The sequence below is a fragment of the Falco biarmicus genome, chromosome 3 (assembly GCF_023638135.1).
Source record: "Falco biarmicus isolate bFalBia1 chromosome 3, bFalBia1.pri, whole genome shotgun sequence".
Lineage (NCBI taxonomy): Eukaryota > Metazoa > Chordata > Aves > Falconiformes > Falconidae > Falco > Falco biarmicus.
The window spans coordinates 72,148,864-72,166,701 of record NC_079290.1 but is presented as its reverse complement, the minus strand read 5'-3'; the positions used below and the strand labels follow the sequence as shown (position 1 = coordinate 72,166,701).

General features: G+C 42.8%; 1 protein-coding gene across 1 annotated transcript in view; it reads left to right on the top strand.

Moving 5' to 3' along the window:
• The first annotated feature begins 7,199 nt into the window (after positions 1-7,199).
• Positions 7,200-17,838, top strand: part of CTNNAL1 (catenin alpha like 1) — a 58,758-nt gene continuing 48,119 nt past the window's right edge. Inside the window, exon 1 of the mRNA XM_056333713.1 lies at positions 7,200-7,417. Coding sequence (XP_056189688.1) covers positions 7,292-7,417 — 126 coding nt within the window. The 5' untranslated portion in view covers positions 7,200-7,291. The remainder of the gene's footprint in view (positions 7,418-17,838) is intronic.

The window sequence follows — 17,838 nt, the reverse complement described above, 5'->3', positions numbered from 1 at the left end:
CACTAAGTTATTCAGTGCAATTCAAAATGAAAAAGCTGACATATCATTTATTGTAAAGGCCACAGCTATAATAGGAACGTCATTGTTTCCCTTTCTGCTGGTCTCACACATTCTTTTTAATCTTGATTATTTGTTACCCTGTTAGGGACTTCTTATGGTAATGAAATCCTTTTGTCAGTGATGTAACTGGAGCCTTTTACTGCATTTTCCCTTCCTACATAAGTTACAATTGCAGTTATAAACACTGTGGAGGTTTCTTCTGAATCACACAATTGCAGATTGTTTGAAGGAGACACACGTTCCTGGCTGTTGCTAGGTGGCAAATGCTCTTAAAGATTTTGCAGGCTAGAGATTTCTTCAAACCTTTAATCCTCCATATTTATTTTATAACCCACAGGAGCAGTTAAAAAAGACAACACTCAGTGCTAGGATGATAGACGATTTTTAAAGAGATAAAACATTTGGCATCAAAGCTTAATCCCATCCCTAACTACAGGTCAGTTTAACTTTTATGAGGGATGGTTATTGTGTATCTGCATACTGCAAGGCTGCTCATGCTTTCTTTTAAAACTAGTGTGCTAGCTCCTGTTTAGAACAGGGTCCTAGATATGATGAATATGCCTCAGACACAGTCCTTTGAAAAATATACATGTATGAAAGAAGAACTTCACAGACTGCAAGGAAATAAGCCCAAATTATTGCTTAGCATCTAGGAACTGATCTAGTTGATCTTGCCTGTTACAGCAGCACTGGGAATTTTGAAGAGTATATTAACATTCTGATAAATCTATATAGTGGTAGTCTGAAAAGTTTCCTGTACTCTACCATTCCTAGGGTATGATTTCACAAAACTGCATGTTAATTCCTACTAACGGTTCAAGATGAAACTGTGTATTTCAGATGTCTCTTTTGAAATAAGGCCAAATTCAGAGCTGAAGCTAAACTCATGAGACTTTATACCTCCACCAACATCAGTGTTAGACTCATGTCCTTATACCAGTAATAGTTAATAAAGGACAGCACAGGAAACTAAATAAATAAAGAAAAAATACTAGACTTGATTACAGAACAGCTTCAGTTTCCCCTGCAGTATGTCATATCTGTGTAAAAGTCACAAGTCCCTGCCTGACACACAGCCAAGACCTTGTGAAGGTAGTTTCTTCAGATATCTGAAATATCTGACCAGGACAGTACTTGCTTCCGCCTACAGGTCTCCCTCGCAGGCTGCGCTGGCTCTTATTCTCAAATCGCTTGCTGTGCTCTCCTGCAGCCTGCCTGCCTTTTTCTCATTAATTCCTACTCCTTGTGTTTGGCCCCTACACTAGGCTCTCAAAAAATAGTCCTGCTCAATGTATGTCAAGGTTTCAGAAAATTTACTTGTTAGTCTACAAATAAATTCTTCAAAATGTATAACAAAAAAGTTTTCAGAAACCTACTCTTCAGCTACATTTAGGAGAACTGTTACAGAGGCGTTTCGCTGACTGTCCTATCCCATTTACATACATGTCACTAAATTTCACCTTTGTGAGCCAGCCTGTTTCTTCTCAGCAAAACAATGGTAAGAATTATTCCATTTTGACAAATGTCTTTTTTTCCCTAACCTCACTTTTTCTTTTCAGACAGAGCTATGTAATTTCTTCTGAAAAATAAAAGAATGAATAATTCTGAGACAAACATCTGTTGGAGAACCACACTAAAGTTTTTAAGTTCAGCATATTCACATACAACCAAAAGCATGGGTCTTACAATGGAAAGTCTTGGGCAGCTCCAGCAGTATTCATTGGTGTAGATCTTTTCTTGCCAATAAAATCTCATACTATCATTTTAAATGTAAAATCTTACAGGATTGGAAATTGTTCCCTCACTCCTCCCTACCTCAGATATGCATCTGCTACAACTGTAGGAAACATCCGTGCAAAGGTCGGATATATTATTCAGACCCTGATTTTAATGTTCTTTCTTTAATTCTGATCGGTTGAATAAAGCTTCTGAGCTCTTTGTGTTCAGCATGTCACAGGAAATGTATGTTTTATGGCTAGGTGTATTCTCAAAAGCAAGCTACTCATTGCAAAAGCCCCTTGATAGTGCCAGGATTTATGAAGCGTACTGGGTCCTTACACTTCTTGGAGAACTAGCATGGGTAACTGTATTCTTATGTACTCTGTAAAAGAGGTAGTCAAGCCACGATGGGTTATCAATAACTGACCATCCAATCAAGGTGCCTCATTTTCTTTGTGACAGTCCTAGGCAACAGAAGTATTTTGAGGGGGTACCACATTTGGTATCATGGCCAAATAGATGTTATTTGCTGAAGATTTTAACAACTACCACCTTGTAAACTCAAAGGGAGCCACTGCATGAAAACACCCTCTGGCTGTATAGGCACACAGGCATTCTGGATGAACATTCAGAATAAAAATAGACACTAGCTGTAGTCCTTTGGATATGTCCATACATTATTTTTACATCCTACTCTTCTTCATAGTTCCTGTAATAGTGCTGCAATCACATTGTGAAATGAGTAACTCACAAAATGGCAAAAACATATAGTCACATAAAATGCTCTCTGTGTAAAAAAAAAAGTAATGCTATTTTTGTAAAGTGAAGTATTTTACTATGGGCTATGAATTAGACATAAAAGATTGTTTGGTTTTATAAAGTGTAATGTCCTTTGGAGTTAAAAACGACTGATAATCAGGATTAGACACTTCAAGCAATGCTTGCCTCCCATCTTTTGACATTTCTCAAAACCCTAAAATTTTTAGTTGTCCTTAAAATTACTAATTTCACAAGTTGCCTGCAAAATATCCCCACTGAAACAAAAAGAAATATGACTTTGTCAAGTTTTAGAAGAAACTGGAGGTAATCAAGAGAAAAGTTTAATCTTAGAGTGGATTTCTGTATTTCATCTGGAAAGATGATTGATGTGCTTTCCCCTCCCACACTGCTCTAACTTTAATCTCACCTGGAGGAAAGAGAAAGGAAGCAATCTGACATTTAGCCCACTCAGCTCTGCTTTCCAGACTGCAGCTGGGAGATAAGAAAGCAATGGAGGCACTGCTTATGCTCACCCCTGGATATTTGGGATGCTCTCTATGGGAGGATAAAGAGCAATTACCCGCTCTTGGAATTCATCCTCAAAGTGTTATTAACTTAGATAATTCCTATGTCTTATCTGATTCACTATAAGCATGCATGGAAAAGTGCTCATTATCAAAACTTACTGAAAAGCCCTCTGATCCCATCAGCTGGATTTTACCAGTATTTCCTTGTTCTCCCTGCAGTTTGTGTTTCCTAGACCAACTGCTCCTCATGGCCAGAAACTGTTAGGCTCCTCTTGTGAACAGCACGCAAGTTCAAACCCGCCTTGACTAGTTAAATGGCATCTGCTTTGCTGCATGTGCCTCAGCAGCAAATATGCAACAACAATAACAACCTGTTTCCTAAGGGTTAGACACAAGGTTTCTTCCTGTGGAAAAGGTTTCTGTCCTCATCACTGACCTTATGCCAGTCTAAATGACCAGATTAGCAAAAACATTGTTTAAAGCCCTTAAATGTTACCCATCTCCTTTTGCTTGAAACAGACCATGGAACACACATGCCTTAGTTGGAAAGTAAGAGCAGGTGTTAGCTAGTCCATCAAACTGAGGCTGTCTGACAGCTTCTTCAAACAAGCCATGGTGTGGGTAGAATAAGATGTGCTTACTCATTAGTACATTTCATGTCCTTCCCATCAAAGCTAAGAGGCCAGCATCCATGGTCAGAGGTCTAACAATGCATAAAGGCTTGAAACAGCCATCCTTCTCAGAGGCATTGTCACTGTTGGGGTGTGGGGGACATTAACTTGGAGAAAAGTCTGAGAATTTTGGTGCAGCATGGTGCTGGACAGTAATGTTTTCTCCTACAAAAGGTGCTGCAGATAGGGAAGACGAAGGTGAAGAGCTAAATGAGGGAAAACTGGTTTACCTTCTGTGTGGGAAGCTTTCACCCAGTAATAGAACCCAAGCTTGTGGGACACCACAGACAGAGGAGAAGGTGTCACATTCTTGAGTGAAGACTGGAAACAACATGAGGAGGAACACATTATTTGACATGTTCATAATGCTACGAGGATATGAATCACTTCCTTCCCCTTGACCACTGACAAAGTTATGAAGTTAGAATTATAGTCCATTAGGTGCTACTCTTGTCCTCTGTCCTTATACTTCAAATGCTTCTCAGATACGAGGCAGAGCTGAACAGTGGTAACTGTCCAGACACTGCCATGGCCAGTGGACCTCATGTCCTACAGGCATGAGGGACATTCTTTTTGGGGTGATGGGCTATTGCTTTCCTGAATCCATCACATGGGCTGAAAACGATAGTATGCAAAATATTCTGGTGCTGCACATTGCACATTTAGAGTGCTCCCTCAGAAGTATGTGTTGGCTTGCCAAAGGTGTGGTTGCAATCTATCACACTGGCTCATTCAAATTGTCTCAACATAATTAAAAGGTGCAATTAAGCTCCAGGCTATGATGTTTGAAGATCTCCTGAAGGCATCTTCCAAGACATTAGTCTGCAGCATGCTAGAGCTTTTCAATTGTATTAAATTAAAACCATCACAACAGGCATTCTGTTTGCCCAGCAGAGGACCCAGAAGCAGAGCATGTGGTTTCCATATTTAAACTGGAAGCACCTGAAGAGGAGAAGTGGGCGAACTAGACAGTGTTGTCACTAGCACCACCCACTAATGCTGCTTCTCCAGTGAAAACAAAATGAAAGCAGGAGAAGAGAGTGGTAGAGTTGGAATAGGACTTCTGTCTGCAGAAAGGCTTTGCAAAGTTCCCACCATTTGTCCAATCTGTGTACAAAATTATTTTTAAACTGCTAATTTTGCCACCATCTTTTACACCAACCTTGTGTTCTTTTTCAGTGTGAAGTTAAAATCTTTTAAATCAATCATTAACCTCTGCTACTAACTCTGATTTGAATCACAAAATGGGAAGTCCGATCTGTTATTGCATTGATGAACACAGGCAGCCATCGTTGAAATTAAGGGACCCAGACTTGGCTAACCATATCAAATTATAAACCACTTGTGCACCCAAGCATGTATGTGCTTCTAGTTAATTTCTGATGTGAATTGTCATATATGTAGATGATAATGATGTAGATACTTTCTGCTATGATAATGTTCATAAAATAGTCAATGAGTGGGAATTAAATCTGAAGGAGGATACAAATTCAAGTAGAAAGGGGAAGCGGGCAAAGCAATGCACTTCTCTCTCTCTGGTATTACTGACACTTTGCCTGGTGTATGCTTCAGCTTATGTGAGCCAGAAATCTCCTGCACCCAGTGTAGAGTCCTGGGGGGGCTGCAACTACACCTAACCTCGATACTCTATCAAAACGTAAAAGTAAACAATAGTTCTTGCCAAAGGCTTAGAATCTGGGTACTGAGAAGCAAAGGGAAAACAAATGATCTGAAAAAGAATGAAAGAAAATGAGAATTTAAGGAGAAACCCCCCAAGAAATCTGAAGTGTGCTCTAAGCCACTTTGATCAAGCATGAATAGCATTTATTTCAGGTCTACACCATTATTCAGATGTTTTTGTACCATGGCAGATTTAAGCCTTTGGTTCTCTCCTGTAACGCTTGATGTTATATAAGATGTCATTTCAGAAAATATGAGACCATGTTGGAAACCAATTTCCTGAAGAGCTAGGTGTAGGGTCATACCGTTATCTAGGGTTATACTTGCAGTTCTGGCAATTTTCTTTTGTAATAAATATGGATAACTCGATAGGACTCCAAAGGACAACAAATGCTGTCCTTTATCTTACGTCTAGGTTTCAAAATTGTGCAAAAGACACTTTGTGCAAAAGAGGTCAGAAATCTTTCCCAAGACAGAAAATGATACTATGTCCTTGATCTAACAACATAAAAAAAGCCAAAGACACTTTTACAGAGTTGTGTTGTGTGAGAGCTGAGCAGTCAAAGACAAACCATCAGCTCTGACCAGGAACTAAGCAGTTATGTTAGAGAGGTTTGCTAGCCCAGACCCTGCATAGGGCTTGTTGGCTCACGCACCGCACTGCACTGAGTTACCCCAGTTCTGGACTAGAGGTGCTTTGCACCTTGGTAGTTTGGATCACAGCCAGAAGAGCTCTGTTCTGTTTCCACAGTTTTGTGTAGACAAGCATGTAGAAGAATCAGCTGTACAAAGTACATACAGCCAAATTAGATGAGAAAGCATCTATGTATTAATGCTTTTTGAATACAGGTTATGAACTAATGTGAAGAAGTGAGTTTAGCCCATTCTAAACCGGAACACACACACAAAAAAAAACCAAATCCAAAAAACCCCAACAACCCGCCAAAACCAAGAAACAAAACCAACGCACTTTTATTCCATTGAAATTACTTTGCCGCCTCGCTAGATCAATCATAGCACCAAGGCTGCGCAAAACCAGATACACACACTAGCTGATCTCTGGAAGCAGCCCGCGTGCCAGGTATGGAATACAAATCACTGAAAGGCAGGAGAAGCCTTTTTTTCCCTTCGCTGGGAGACTACTAAGGGAAAAGCTGATGGAGTTTAGTCGAAGACAGCTCACTAGTCCCCCCAGACGCTACCGAGTACGCGAATCGTGATTTCAACACTCCTCAAGGCGAGAGCTGACTCTCCCTCGCCCCCGCACCGGCGGCCCTGGGCCCTCCCCGGCTGGGACCACCAGGCTCGCGCCGGCCGGTGCCGCTGCAGCCCAAGGCCGGTTACCGGCCCGGACCCCTGTTTCCCCGGGGGCCACCCGAGCCCCTCAGCTACCTAGTCTGACACCTAGTCTGGCGTCCCCGCTCGGGCAGGGACCCTCCGCCCGCCTCGGGCGGGAGCCACTCAGACACTCTCCGCTGGGAGCGGCGGCGACCCGCCCCGCTTTGCCGCCTCTGGGGCTCCGGGCTGAGGGGCCGGGGGCTCGGCGCGCCCGCGAGGCGCGAGAAGAGGGGGGGGGGGAGGGGGGAGGGGGCGGGGAGGGGGCGGCGGGCGCGGAAATGGGCGCTGTCGCTTTAACTCCCGTCCCAAGGGGCGTGGAAGGGGCCGCGGGAGTTGGGGGCGGGCGGGGCGGTGGGGGCTGAGCGCGCGCGCGCGGCATCGCCTGGCGCCCCGGCGAGGCAGCGGTGCCCTGGCTGGGCGGGGGAGGGGCACGGGGCGGGGCGGCGGCGGCGGCGGCGAGGCGCGGAGCGGCGGGAGCGGAGTTGGTCCGGCGGGAGCGCGGGCGGCGGCGGCCGGGGTGCCGGTGCGCTCCCCGCTATGGCCACGTCCCCGTGCAGCAGCAGCGGCGTCTCCTCGTCGTCCTCGTCGGGGCTGGGGGCGGACGCGGGGCTGGAGATCCGCACGCGCTCCGTGGAGCAGACGCTGGTGCCGCTGGTGTCGCAGGTAGAAATGCCGCCGCGCGAGCCCGGCCCGCCCCCCCGCAGCCCCCCGCGGCCGGGGGCAGCGACCGGCGCCCGCCTGGGGCCCGCCCCCCTTTCCCGCCCGGGACGGGGCTCGGCCGCCGCCGAAGTTTGTGCTCTCGGGTCGCGGCGCTTCGTAGCCCCCCCCCTCCCTCCGGCCGCTCGGGCGGGGGCGGCTGCTCTCCGCCGCGCCCCCCGCCTCCCTCCCCGGCGTCCCGGGCCCGGGGTCCCGCCGGCGGCGCGGGGCTGATGCTGCTGTGCTGGCGCGTCCCCCCGAGGAAGGCTCCGAAGTTCCCCGCAAGGTCGCGGTGCCGTTGCGTAACGCCCGCGGCGCGGAGGCGCTGCGGGGCCGCCGGCGGTTTGGGCCCGGGGTGCCGGGGGGCTGCGCCGCCGCCCGGGGTACCCGGCCGGCCCGGCCGCCCGCCTGAGGGCTCCCCGCGTGGGGTCGGTCGCGGCGTGCCCCGCCGGTGGGAGCGGGCGCGTCCCGGGGGTCCGGCGGAGCTTTGTGTTTCGCGGTCCGGCCCCAGCGTCGCACCGATTGGAGCTCTCGCGGCGCCCGGGGACGGTCCCCGAGTTTTAAGGAGTTAAATGAGACGCGAACTGTGCCTGGGTGACCTGGTAACGTGCTTCGCACGGTGCCTAACGAGCTTGAAAAAAAATCAACATCAGGCTTGCGGGTGGTCTGCTAAGTAATTACATGCCCGCCGCTTCGGTGTTGGTAGTTTGTCTGGGTTTTTTTCCGATCTTTAGTTAGAAATTTGGCGCTTGATACACCCAATGCAACTTTTCTTTCTTGAAAAATAATGTATTAAAACGGCATGGTGCTTGCCGTATAGCGTTTTTGTACTTTTGAGCACTGATTATTAAAGTGAGCAAGTCAAAACTTACCTGTACAAAATCTTCTAAATGATGCGTATGGAACAGCTGTGCGAAAACAACTGGTCCTGGTGAGGTCAAGTTATGGTTATACCATCATAGCCCATCTGGAAACAAACTGTTGTAAGCCTTGTTTTGCAGTTGTACAGCTGGGCTGCAGGAAGGGTTTGTGATGGATAGCTGTGTTTCTGGAGTTAGTCTTTTTGTTTTCTGGAATTTGTCTTTCACTGTTTAAAGAAATCGTAGTCGGTTTGAAGAAGCCCATGGAAGGGTTTAAACCACTTGTTCCAACGCGAAGTAAAATTAAAGTTTAGTGGGTTTCCTACTCCTGAAACAGTTGATAGAGGTAAAATACGGAGCCAGCTTTTAGGAAGTTTGAGAGCTAACAGAAACCATTCCAGTTGCAGAGGCGGAATTTAATTGCGTATGTTAAATTCTTAATTGTAATAGATTTCTGCGGAGATGGGCACATTCTCGTTCCTTTGGAATACTCCTTATGAACAGTGGTCTTACTCTCTGTGGAATCATTGCACATGTAATATGTCATGTATGATTTTTCATTGACCACAAAACCTATGACTGCATCTTCCAGTGTTCAAAGTATCTTTTACCTCCCCTGCGTACGGCGTGAGGTGTCTGAGCATTTGTGAACGCTCAGAGCTTACAGTTTTCCTGGTAAAGCGCTCCAGACTTCAGAAGAGCTTGTTCCCTTGAAGTGTGAGCCCCGAGCTCTGTTCAGATACAGGCTGAAGCTGCTGATGGTATCGGCAGTAGCTCCCTACACTTGCCTGATAAAATACCCCACTGAATTACCGGTTTGTCAGTTCTGTCTGTACTGTTTTGTCTAGATTGTTCAGTAGAGGTCTCACTGGCTGGCTTTGTTTGGGTACTTATGCAGAAATATAGAGTACTTAATCTCAGAGTTTGGTTTCATATTCTACATGAACTATGTATCAGCAGTCATAGGACCCTGTTTTTCTGCTTGTATGAAATACACTTGCAAAGGGATTTGTTCTTGCTGTGAAGTTAACTCGACACTTTACCCTTTTGTTAAAAACTAAGAAGCGCTATGTGATACTTGCATACTACTGAAAAAAGAATGTTGCTGCTGCTTTACTTTATTTACTTTGAGCAAAGAGGAAACAAAAGGTGCCCTGTTTGACAAACTCACTTTCAGTCTCTTGTGGAGCTAAATCTGTTCTTTTAGGGGGAGGAAAAAAAAAGGCATCTGCATTGATTCTTATTTAAATTCTTGTCCTGTATAAGTACATCATCCTAATTAATGTGTAATACTGTGTGTTTGACCACTTGCCTCTTACTCAGAAACTGTGAGCGTTGTTTTTGTTTATTTTTAATTGTGCTTTGCAGCTTTTATTTCTCTTACACAGTATCAGAGTGTATTTGCTGCCAGCAGTAGGATAAGATTCCTATTTTCCTAGCAGGAGAAATTACCCTTGGAGTTATTACTGGATATATTTATTAATAAATTTGTTTTTACACTTACATTTACAGAGTTAAACTAGGTCTTCGTTTTCTCTAGTACTGTTCAGACCCTGATGTGGCACTATTAGAATAGTGCCACAGACGACAAAAGAAGACGGCAAATTTAAGCCGCAGTATTAAGCATATTTGCTAACGCTTCTTTTTCACTATCTACATATCTGTGCTGTGAAGAGATTCTTTCTACAGTATTGTGCAAAGCATGTGGCATACAGTTCATAAAATACAGCTTGTGAGGTCAGAGCCCACAATTTTCTTCAGAACAAGTAGTATTCTCTTCTCCCAGATGGGTGACTTCAGTGTTTTACACGTAAATAGTACAGCATTCTTCAAAATCTAGACATCTCCTTCACTGCTGCTACTCATTTCCAGTCTAATTATGTTGGATTTTATTTTTTTTTATGGAAGGTTTTTGGCAACACAAGTCAGGAAGCATGTTTAAAGTGGTCAGTGCTGACTCATTTACTAACAAGTCATTTAAACAGTTGAGGAAAGGCAAGGATGGGGAAAAAGCACTTTCCAGGATGTGGCTCCACCAGTGGCTTCCTCAGTTGCCATTATGTATCTGTTTGCTAGTCTAGCGGTAGTTGGGCTTGTTCATGGCTGTAGGAGTCTGGATCTGCTCTAAGAAAGCACTTTTGAGAGACTGCAGAATAGGTTTTTGTCAACCTTCACTGTCATGCACTTGGGAAAAGTTCACTGAGAGGGAACTTTGAGCTCTGTCTTTGCATGTTCCCAAAAAAACAAAGTCAGTTTTCTTAGCTGAAGGTGACCTATCCTCCAGCATCCTGACTGTAGACCTGTGTGATTATAGCTAGCTGTGCAACCTTCAGAAAGCCTGTTTTGTCATAGGAACTTTGGAGAATGTGTGCCCACATGTTACTGAACATGTTTTCCCAACCTTCTTGGTACAGGAGATCCTGTCAGAGGTTTGGGAGTTGGCTTGATCTATATAGTCAAAATAGAAGCCTAAATAGCTAAAAAAAGCCCATGAGACCAGTGTTTCTGAATTTTGTTATTGTCGGTCACAGATTCTGCATAAGTTAACAGTGGTACTTGCCTTGAGGTGGATGAAACCTGTTCTTTACTATGGTATTGTTTCCTTGCTTTATCTGAAGCTAGGTAAAATAATTTCAGTTTCAGTAAATGCTGTCTAGTTATGTAACATTACATAATGTTCTGCCAGTATTCTGTTTTTCCAGAAGTTTCTGGAGTTACATATTAAAGCCTAAAGAAGAACCAACAGCTAATGTTTTCCTATTTATGTACAAAGCTTACTGATACAGTTTTCAGGATGAAGTTAATGACTTTAGAATAACCATACTAGATCAAGCTGGAGGTCCATGTATAATCTAATATATATCCTATACCTAATATAAAATTTCTCGATTCTTTTTGTCAGTTACCAGTGGCATCCCTCAGGGACTGATACTAGGGCCAGTATTGTTTAACATCTTTATTAATTATCTGAATGTTCCCTGGATGATGGGCCAGCATGTTCAACAGGCATGTGAACTCCCCTACAGTGAGTTGGGGAGTGTGTGATAACGCTGGAGGACAGGGCTGTTAGACAAAGGGACAAGCCAAACAGATGATTGACAGGAAGTTTGTGAAGTCCCACCAAGGCCCTTATGCCAAATCCTGCATGTGGGCCAGGATAACACCACGCAACAGTACAGGCTGGGATCAGCTGCCTAGGGAAAACCTCTGTGGGGGAGGACATGGGGATCCTGGAGGACAAAGAGTTGAACAGGAGTCAGCAATGATGGCTGGCTGCACGCTGGGTTGTTAGCGGCTGCAGGCTGCAGAAAGGATTCTTCCCTTCTGTTTGGCACTTGTGAGACAGCATCTGCAGTACCATGTCCACTTCTCAGCTCCCCGGTACCAGGGAGCACACTGACATAGCGGAGCATGTGGCGTAAGGGGAGAGGCTGAAGGAAGTGGGGTTTTTTTGGTCTCCAGAAGAGAGGTGTAACGGTCAGCTAGGACCTAGCACTTTCCCATCTGTATCACTTTAATCTGTGGTGCTTTTTCATCTGGCCAATGGCAGAGTTTACTGCGGACTACAGCTGCCCACCTAATGGGCAGGTACGGAGAAGACTGAGACAGACTGCTCCCAGACATGTATGGTGATAGGACAAGAAACAATGGACAGAAGTAGGAACATGGGGAAGTCTGATGAGATGTAAGAGAAGGCCTTTTCCAGCGTAAGGGTGGTCAGATGCTGGATGAGGTGTGCAGAGCACCTATAGAGTCTGGAGTTTTGGAGATGTTCAGAACTAATTGGACGAGGTCCTGAGCAAAATGCTTTAAGTGGGCCTGGTTTGAGCAGGGAGCTGGACTAGATAACCCTGGAAGTCCCTCTCATCATAAACAAGTCTGATTCTACACCACCCCACCCCGCCCCAGCTATGTATTGTATTGGAAAGATCTTGCATAGGAAGCTAGGTTGGTACTTTCCCTTCTGTATCACTTTAATCTGCAGTGATTTTTTTTGTCTGACATTTTGTTCCCTGTCAATGTTGCAAGATGTTTCTGCAATTTTGTAGTCAGATTTTATCTTTACTGTCTTGAATAACTTAGGATCGCCAGCAAATTGTCATCATTTTATTACCTGCTTATCTCTCCTCCCTCTTTATGATCATGTAGAATAATCCATAGCCCAGTGCATGTTTCTGTGAAACTCCATTGGTCACTTCCCTCTATTAAAGTAAGCAATCATCTACTTCCTGCCTTCCTACATCTTCCTTCTCTTCATTCTGTCTCTTAGTGGGATTCATACAAAGGGCCTTCTTTCATTTTCTTCAGAGACTTGCTTGGTGTCCTTTGAAACCTTTGGTATGGACTTTGTTTTCTAGTTTTCTTTCAGCAGACTGCCTCCTTATGCATATAACCAGTGATGTCTACAGAGAAATCTGGTGGTTTTGTGAGGCAGGAATTCCTTTAACAAACACATGTTGAGTCTTTGCTGGTACGTCATATTTATTTAGGTGTCCACTACTTCTGTTGTTCCCAATTTTTTGTATTGAATTGTAATGTACAAGTGTTGGGCAACCTCCGTACCTTAACTGTTGACCTAGTATTAAGCAGCAGATAGCATGAGAAAGTTGATAAAATCTGTTGCATCTTTCAATCTCTTGAAATCCTAGTGAATAACATGTTGGCAAGTTTTTCAGGTTCATTTTATGTAATGTTTTCATAGCCTATTCTGCAGTCACTTTGATTCCACACAGATTTTCCAAGTACATCACATAGATACCTTCTGGAGTAGGAATTGCTTTACTTTCTTTTATAGTTGAGCACAAGTATGAATAGCTACTCTGCTCTGTTCTTATTTTCTGTCAAAGGGATGGGGCAAAGTTGTGTTAAGTAAGTAACTGGTTATATCAGGCTTATAACTCCTCAAGAAATGGACTGTAATAGCTGGTAAGTTACTGTATGTTTAGTGGAACTGGTTATTTTCCGTGGAACTGGTTATTTTCCATGGAACTGAACAAGCATGTTCTATTAAAGGGATTAAAGAGAAGTGGGAAACTGTGGAGATGGGGGTAGTTTTGTTGGGAGTTTGGACTCCTGTTCCATGACGCTGGTCTTTGAATTTTGTCTGTAGGCTAGCAGTGTCTTTGGGGAAGCTGTCTTGTGGTCTCATTGGCTTGAAAGTCCTCAAGTGACTGGGAACTACTACATTGCTCGCGTTGTACTCAGTTCAGTAGCAGCAGAACGATGAACAGTAACTCACATACAGTTCCTCAATATACCTGTACATGTGGACCTTAGTATACCTCCCTAGTGAAGGGTATTTCCTCTGGATATAGCAAAGGAGCTTCATAAGGCTTTATTTTGGGGGGGATGTATGCACGCGTGGTGTCAACACTGGCCAGTACCTATGTAAGAGGTTTATATGTGTGATATGCGTTTATGTGATACCTTTCAAGGAGCGTTCATTTCTCTAAACTTAATAGCTGCAACACTAGTAACCTTGGGAATTAGTCATGGACTTGTCTTAATGGTCCTTTTGCTTACAGGTTTAAAGCACTGTTAGACTTCTAACTGGATTTCAATAGCTTTTTGTTCTTGGACATCTACAAAACCTGGCGGGGGGAAGAACCTGCCACTTTTTCCCTACCTGTTTTTCTTCTACATCATGCATCGGTCTTTATATATAAGCTGATGTTTGCATGGCTGTAGCTGTAGTATTGTATTGCAGTACAGACTCATTACATACCTACTTTTGCACTTGTTGCAAATCAAACGTGCTCTCTCTTCTTTAGAGGCTAAATACAAACGTCTCATGTACTTTCTGTACAGCAGTCATAAAAGTAAGGAATATGGTCTTATTCCCATCCTGAACTTCAACATTCAGTTGAAGCTCTCATCCTTTTCAACTTCTTTGCATTTCCCATGCAGCAGATGCACTGAGAGATTTGTTCCAGCAAGTCCCTTGGCTGCTTTGTTTCCCTAGGCATTTTTGGTACCTCTAGGCCTTTCTGTTTCCCAGCTCTAAGGTGCTAAAGGGTTCTTATATTGTTGGCTGTTCTTGCTCCCGTATGGTGCTAGGGGGGCTTGCGCTTTGCCCCTTATGGCTCTCTTTGGAGTGTGGGAAAATTCCTTTTTGGAAAAAGTAGGGTAATCCATACTTGTCTTAAACTCTTTGCTTTCTTCAGTTCATCTGCGGGGCAGGAGGAAATCTGAGTGCACTCCTTTTAAAATGCTTCTTGGGTACTAGTATTTATTCTTCAGTACCTCAAAAATTCTAGTAACTTGCAAGCTTTAAGAAGCTATTTCTCCCCTTTTCCAGGATTTTCTTCTTTGTGAATTAATTTGGTACTCGCTTTAGACGTGAGGCTTGGCACTACTGTTGAGTAATAAAATTAGGAATCATGGTGTAGAGGCTTGTGTTGTAACTTGTACTGAGTGCAGCAAACCTCCTGCTAAATTCTTCATAGTTTACATCCTGTACCGCAGAGAAACTATGCCATGGATGCAGAGTCATACCCGTTAGCTGCTATCGAGTCTGGAAGCATGTGGTGTGCTGCCTGTGTGCACAGTTGCACCTTGTTGGTTTCAATTAGTCACTAGCTCACTGACTCTTCCTCTTTGGTTTCATAGGTATTGTGGGTTAAGTTGTGAGTTTGTGGTTTGTATTACAAAACTTTCACTCCACAAAAATTTTTCTTTTTTTTTTTTCTACATGAGGCTTAACTGTTCAGCTGTTTCTCAGCCTACACTTGATATTCTGTGCCCCTAAAGGCACCTGATTATTTCTCTTTGATTTATGCAGAAAAGTTAATCTTAGGAGTTTGTGATCTGGATGAAAATAATGTGATTACTTTAGTCACAGTATCAGTTGTATTTCTGGGGTTATGTGGTTGCAGGTTTCCCTTTACTGAGGCTAGTCTTTAATTGACAGCTATTTAGTTATTGAAGCTACATTATTATATAACAGTGAAAGGGAAATAGATAACAATTTATAGTTGTGGTTTTTAAGGTATGCTGGGGAGCACAGGAGTACCTTAGAACATCCTAAGTAGGTAAATTATTTTACAATTTTACAATAAGTAGGTAAATTTATTTACATTAGTAATTAATGATGTTAATATCACTAATGATACCCTGCTTTACAGGAAAAATGACACTTGAACATTTTATCCCATGAGCAGCAGTACTACCATGAAACTGCACTGGTTTCAGGTTTCTTTTTCTGTGACCCCTTCGATGGTGAAATTGGCTGAGTAAAGCTAGGCTACTGCTTTATAATGTTCAGTACCTTAGTCTTTGATGCAATAAATGAAATCAGACTAATGTTTCAAGTAGTTGGGGTAAGATGCTTCTTACTGACATAGGTGAAAATCAATTGCTCTTTTTCAGTGGCATCTTATCTTTCAAATTTATGAGATCTGATTAATGACTTTTCTATAGATTAAACAAATCTTTGTAGTTCCTCCAGTAGAATGAGTATTAAATCAAAACTGCCATACAGTGATCCTGCACAAAAAGAATTAGTGCAGCTTTCTTGCTATTCAGCATTCTTAACAGATGGTTTTAGACAGATTAGGTAGGGAAATCCCCAAAGGATGAATTATGAATTAATGATTGCAAACAACTCTTGATTATAGTTTAATAAAACTGCTGTATGGTATTATGAGCCTATGGCTTTCTGCATGGGTTTATTTTATGTTTATTAATTCATTGACAAAGTGCAACCCTTGCTAGACAGAGCCTTAAATGATAATTTTTACTCATCGAGTTATATTGCATTCCATCACTAGCCTTATTTAAAGCTAGTGAGGTAAATGAGTAGTGATACAGACTTTAGTGCCAGCTTGTAACTGTTAATCTTCTCTAGATACTGAATGGGGTGACTTCTTCGTTTTATACATAAAATTCTCAAATGGTAAGATAACTCCTAAACACAAGTTAGAAAAGTCATGTATGAACAAATCCTAAGGTTCTTTCACAAGTATATGGAAAAATAAAAAAATATGGAGTTGCTTTTGTCTTAGAGAAACACTTTTGTATTGACTTTTTATATTAAGTAGAATAAATATAACCAATTATAACCACACAAATAGTGTATTTTCAAGTAACAGTAAAGTAAAATTGTGCTGTAGTAACAGGATGTAAACATTGGGTTTGGGGTGGTGTTTTAGTTGAGGTTTTGTTGGGTTTTTTATTTATTCACAGGTGTCAGAATTCTTTGTGAGAGTAATATTGTCCAAAGTTGCAAGTGCTTAACATGTAGTAGTTTGACCAGTGTAGGGAATGTTCCCTTTTAATTATTAAAGACTCTGTATTTTATCTCAATGGCACACTTAAATAATCTTAAATTTTCCAACTAAATGAGTTTTTGTTGCCCTTGTGCTCTTCAAGGAAGCAATCAGAAGAATATAGAGACTTGTTAACATAAATAAAATGATGGTCCGTGGATTATATGAAGTTTTTGTTTGGTTTTACACTCCTGTAGGTGGATAGTAGTTGGATTTGCATAGACTTTTCCAGAGCACACTGTACTCCTTCCTGTTAAATGCCTAGGGCAGGTATGTGCTTTTCAAGGTGAAATACCAGGTGTTGCTCTGAATTGAAGTGGTATGTCAAAATGCCGCTAAGGAAGCCTTCTCTAAAAACACTGGAGGAACCTTTCTTTCTGCAACATGCCATGCAAGATGGATTGAATGGCTGATACTAGTGTCAGTGAGGCTGCCTGTTTATGGGACTAACAAGCAACTTTTTCTGCATCTTCAGGAGCCAATCCTGATTTGATTAGAAAGAATTCTCAACTGCATGTGGTATCAGTGTTAGATTACAGGTTCCTGTTAGATCCTTTATTGCGCTGTCTGAATTTTTAGTTTTTAGCTTTTTTAATAATCAGCTCAGAGTTGGCTTGGGCATTGTTTGCACAAGGAGTAGAAGGTTAGGGAAATTAACAAAGATAAGTTAGGGAGGAAAGCCACAATGATCATTTGCCATTCAGTCTCTGGTTTTGAGGTGACCTGATCATATTAGTAAATTGAGTGGATTCCGAGACTTGCATCTCTCTGCTGAAAACATGTCTGCATCTGTTTTAACCACATCTGAAAGTGCACTTTAAACAATGAACTTCCCACTGAGTTGGTCTTGTTTACTTGGGCTTGCTTATGGCCAGTATTTCTAGGTGCAGAATGAAAAATGGTAATAGTTTCGGTTTTGAAATCTGCCCATTTAGGTAAGAAGATACTAAACTGAAGGGCAACAGGAGGGGAGGAAAATGTACTGACTTATACGCCCCTGAAACCATTTATTGGGTCTGTTGGCTTATGTTCACTTGTTCTAGTGAGGTAGTTGTGTGTTTCTGCAAACTTCAAGACAGCAGTTGAGTGAGAAACACAATTCACAATGAAAAGTGCAGTAAAGGCCATTTTATTTTTGGATGCATTTTATCATAGGTAAACATTTATTTAGTGATGTTCAGTATACTTGTCGGTACACGGATCATATAATCAGAAGAGGTTACATTGGACTTCCAATTTGAGCAACTTGACACAAGTTGGC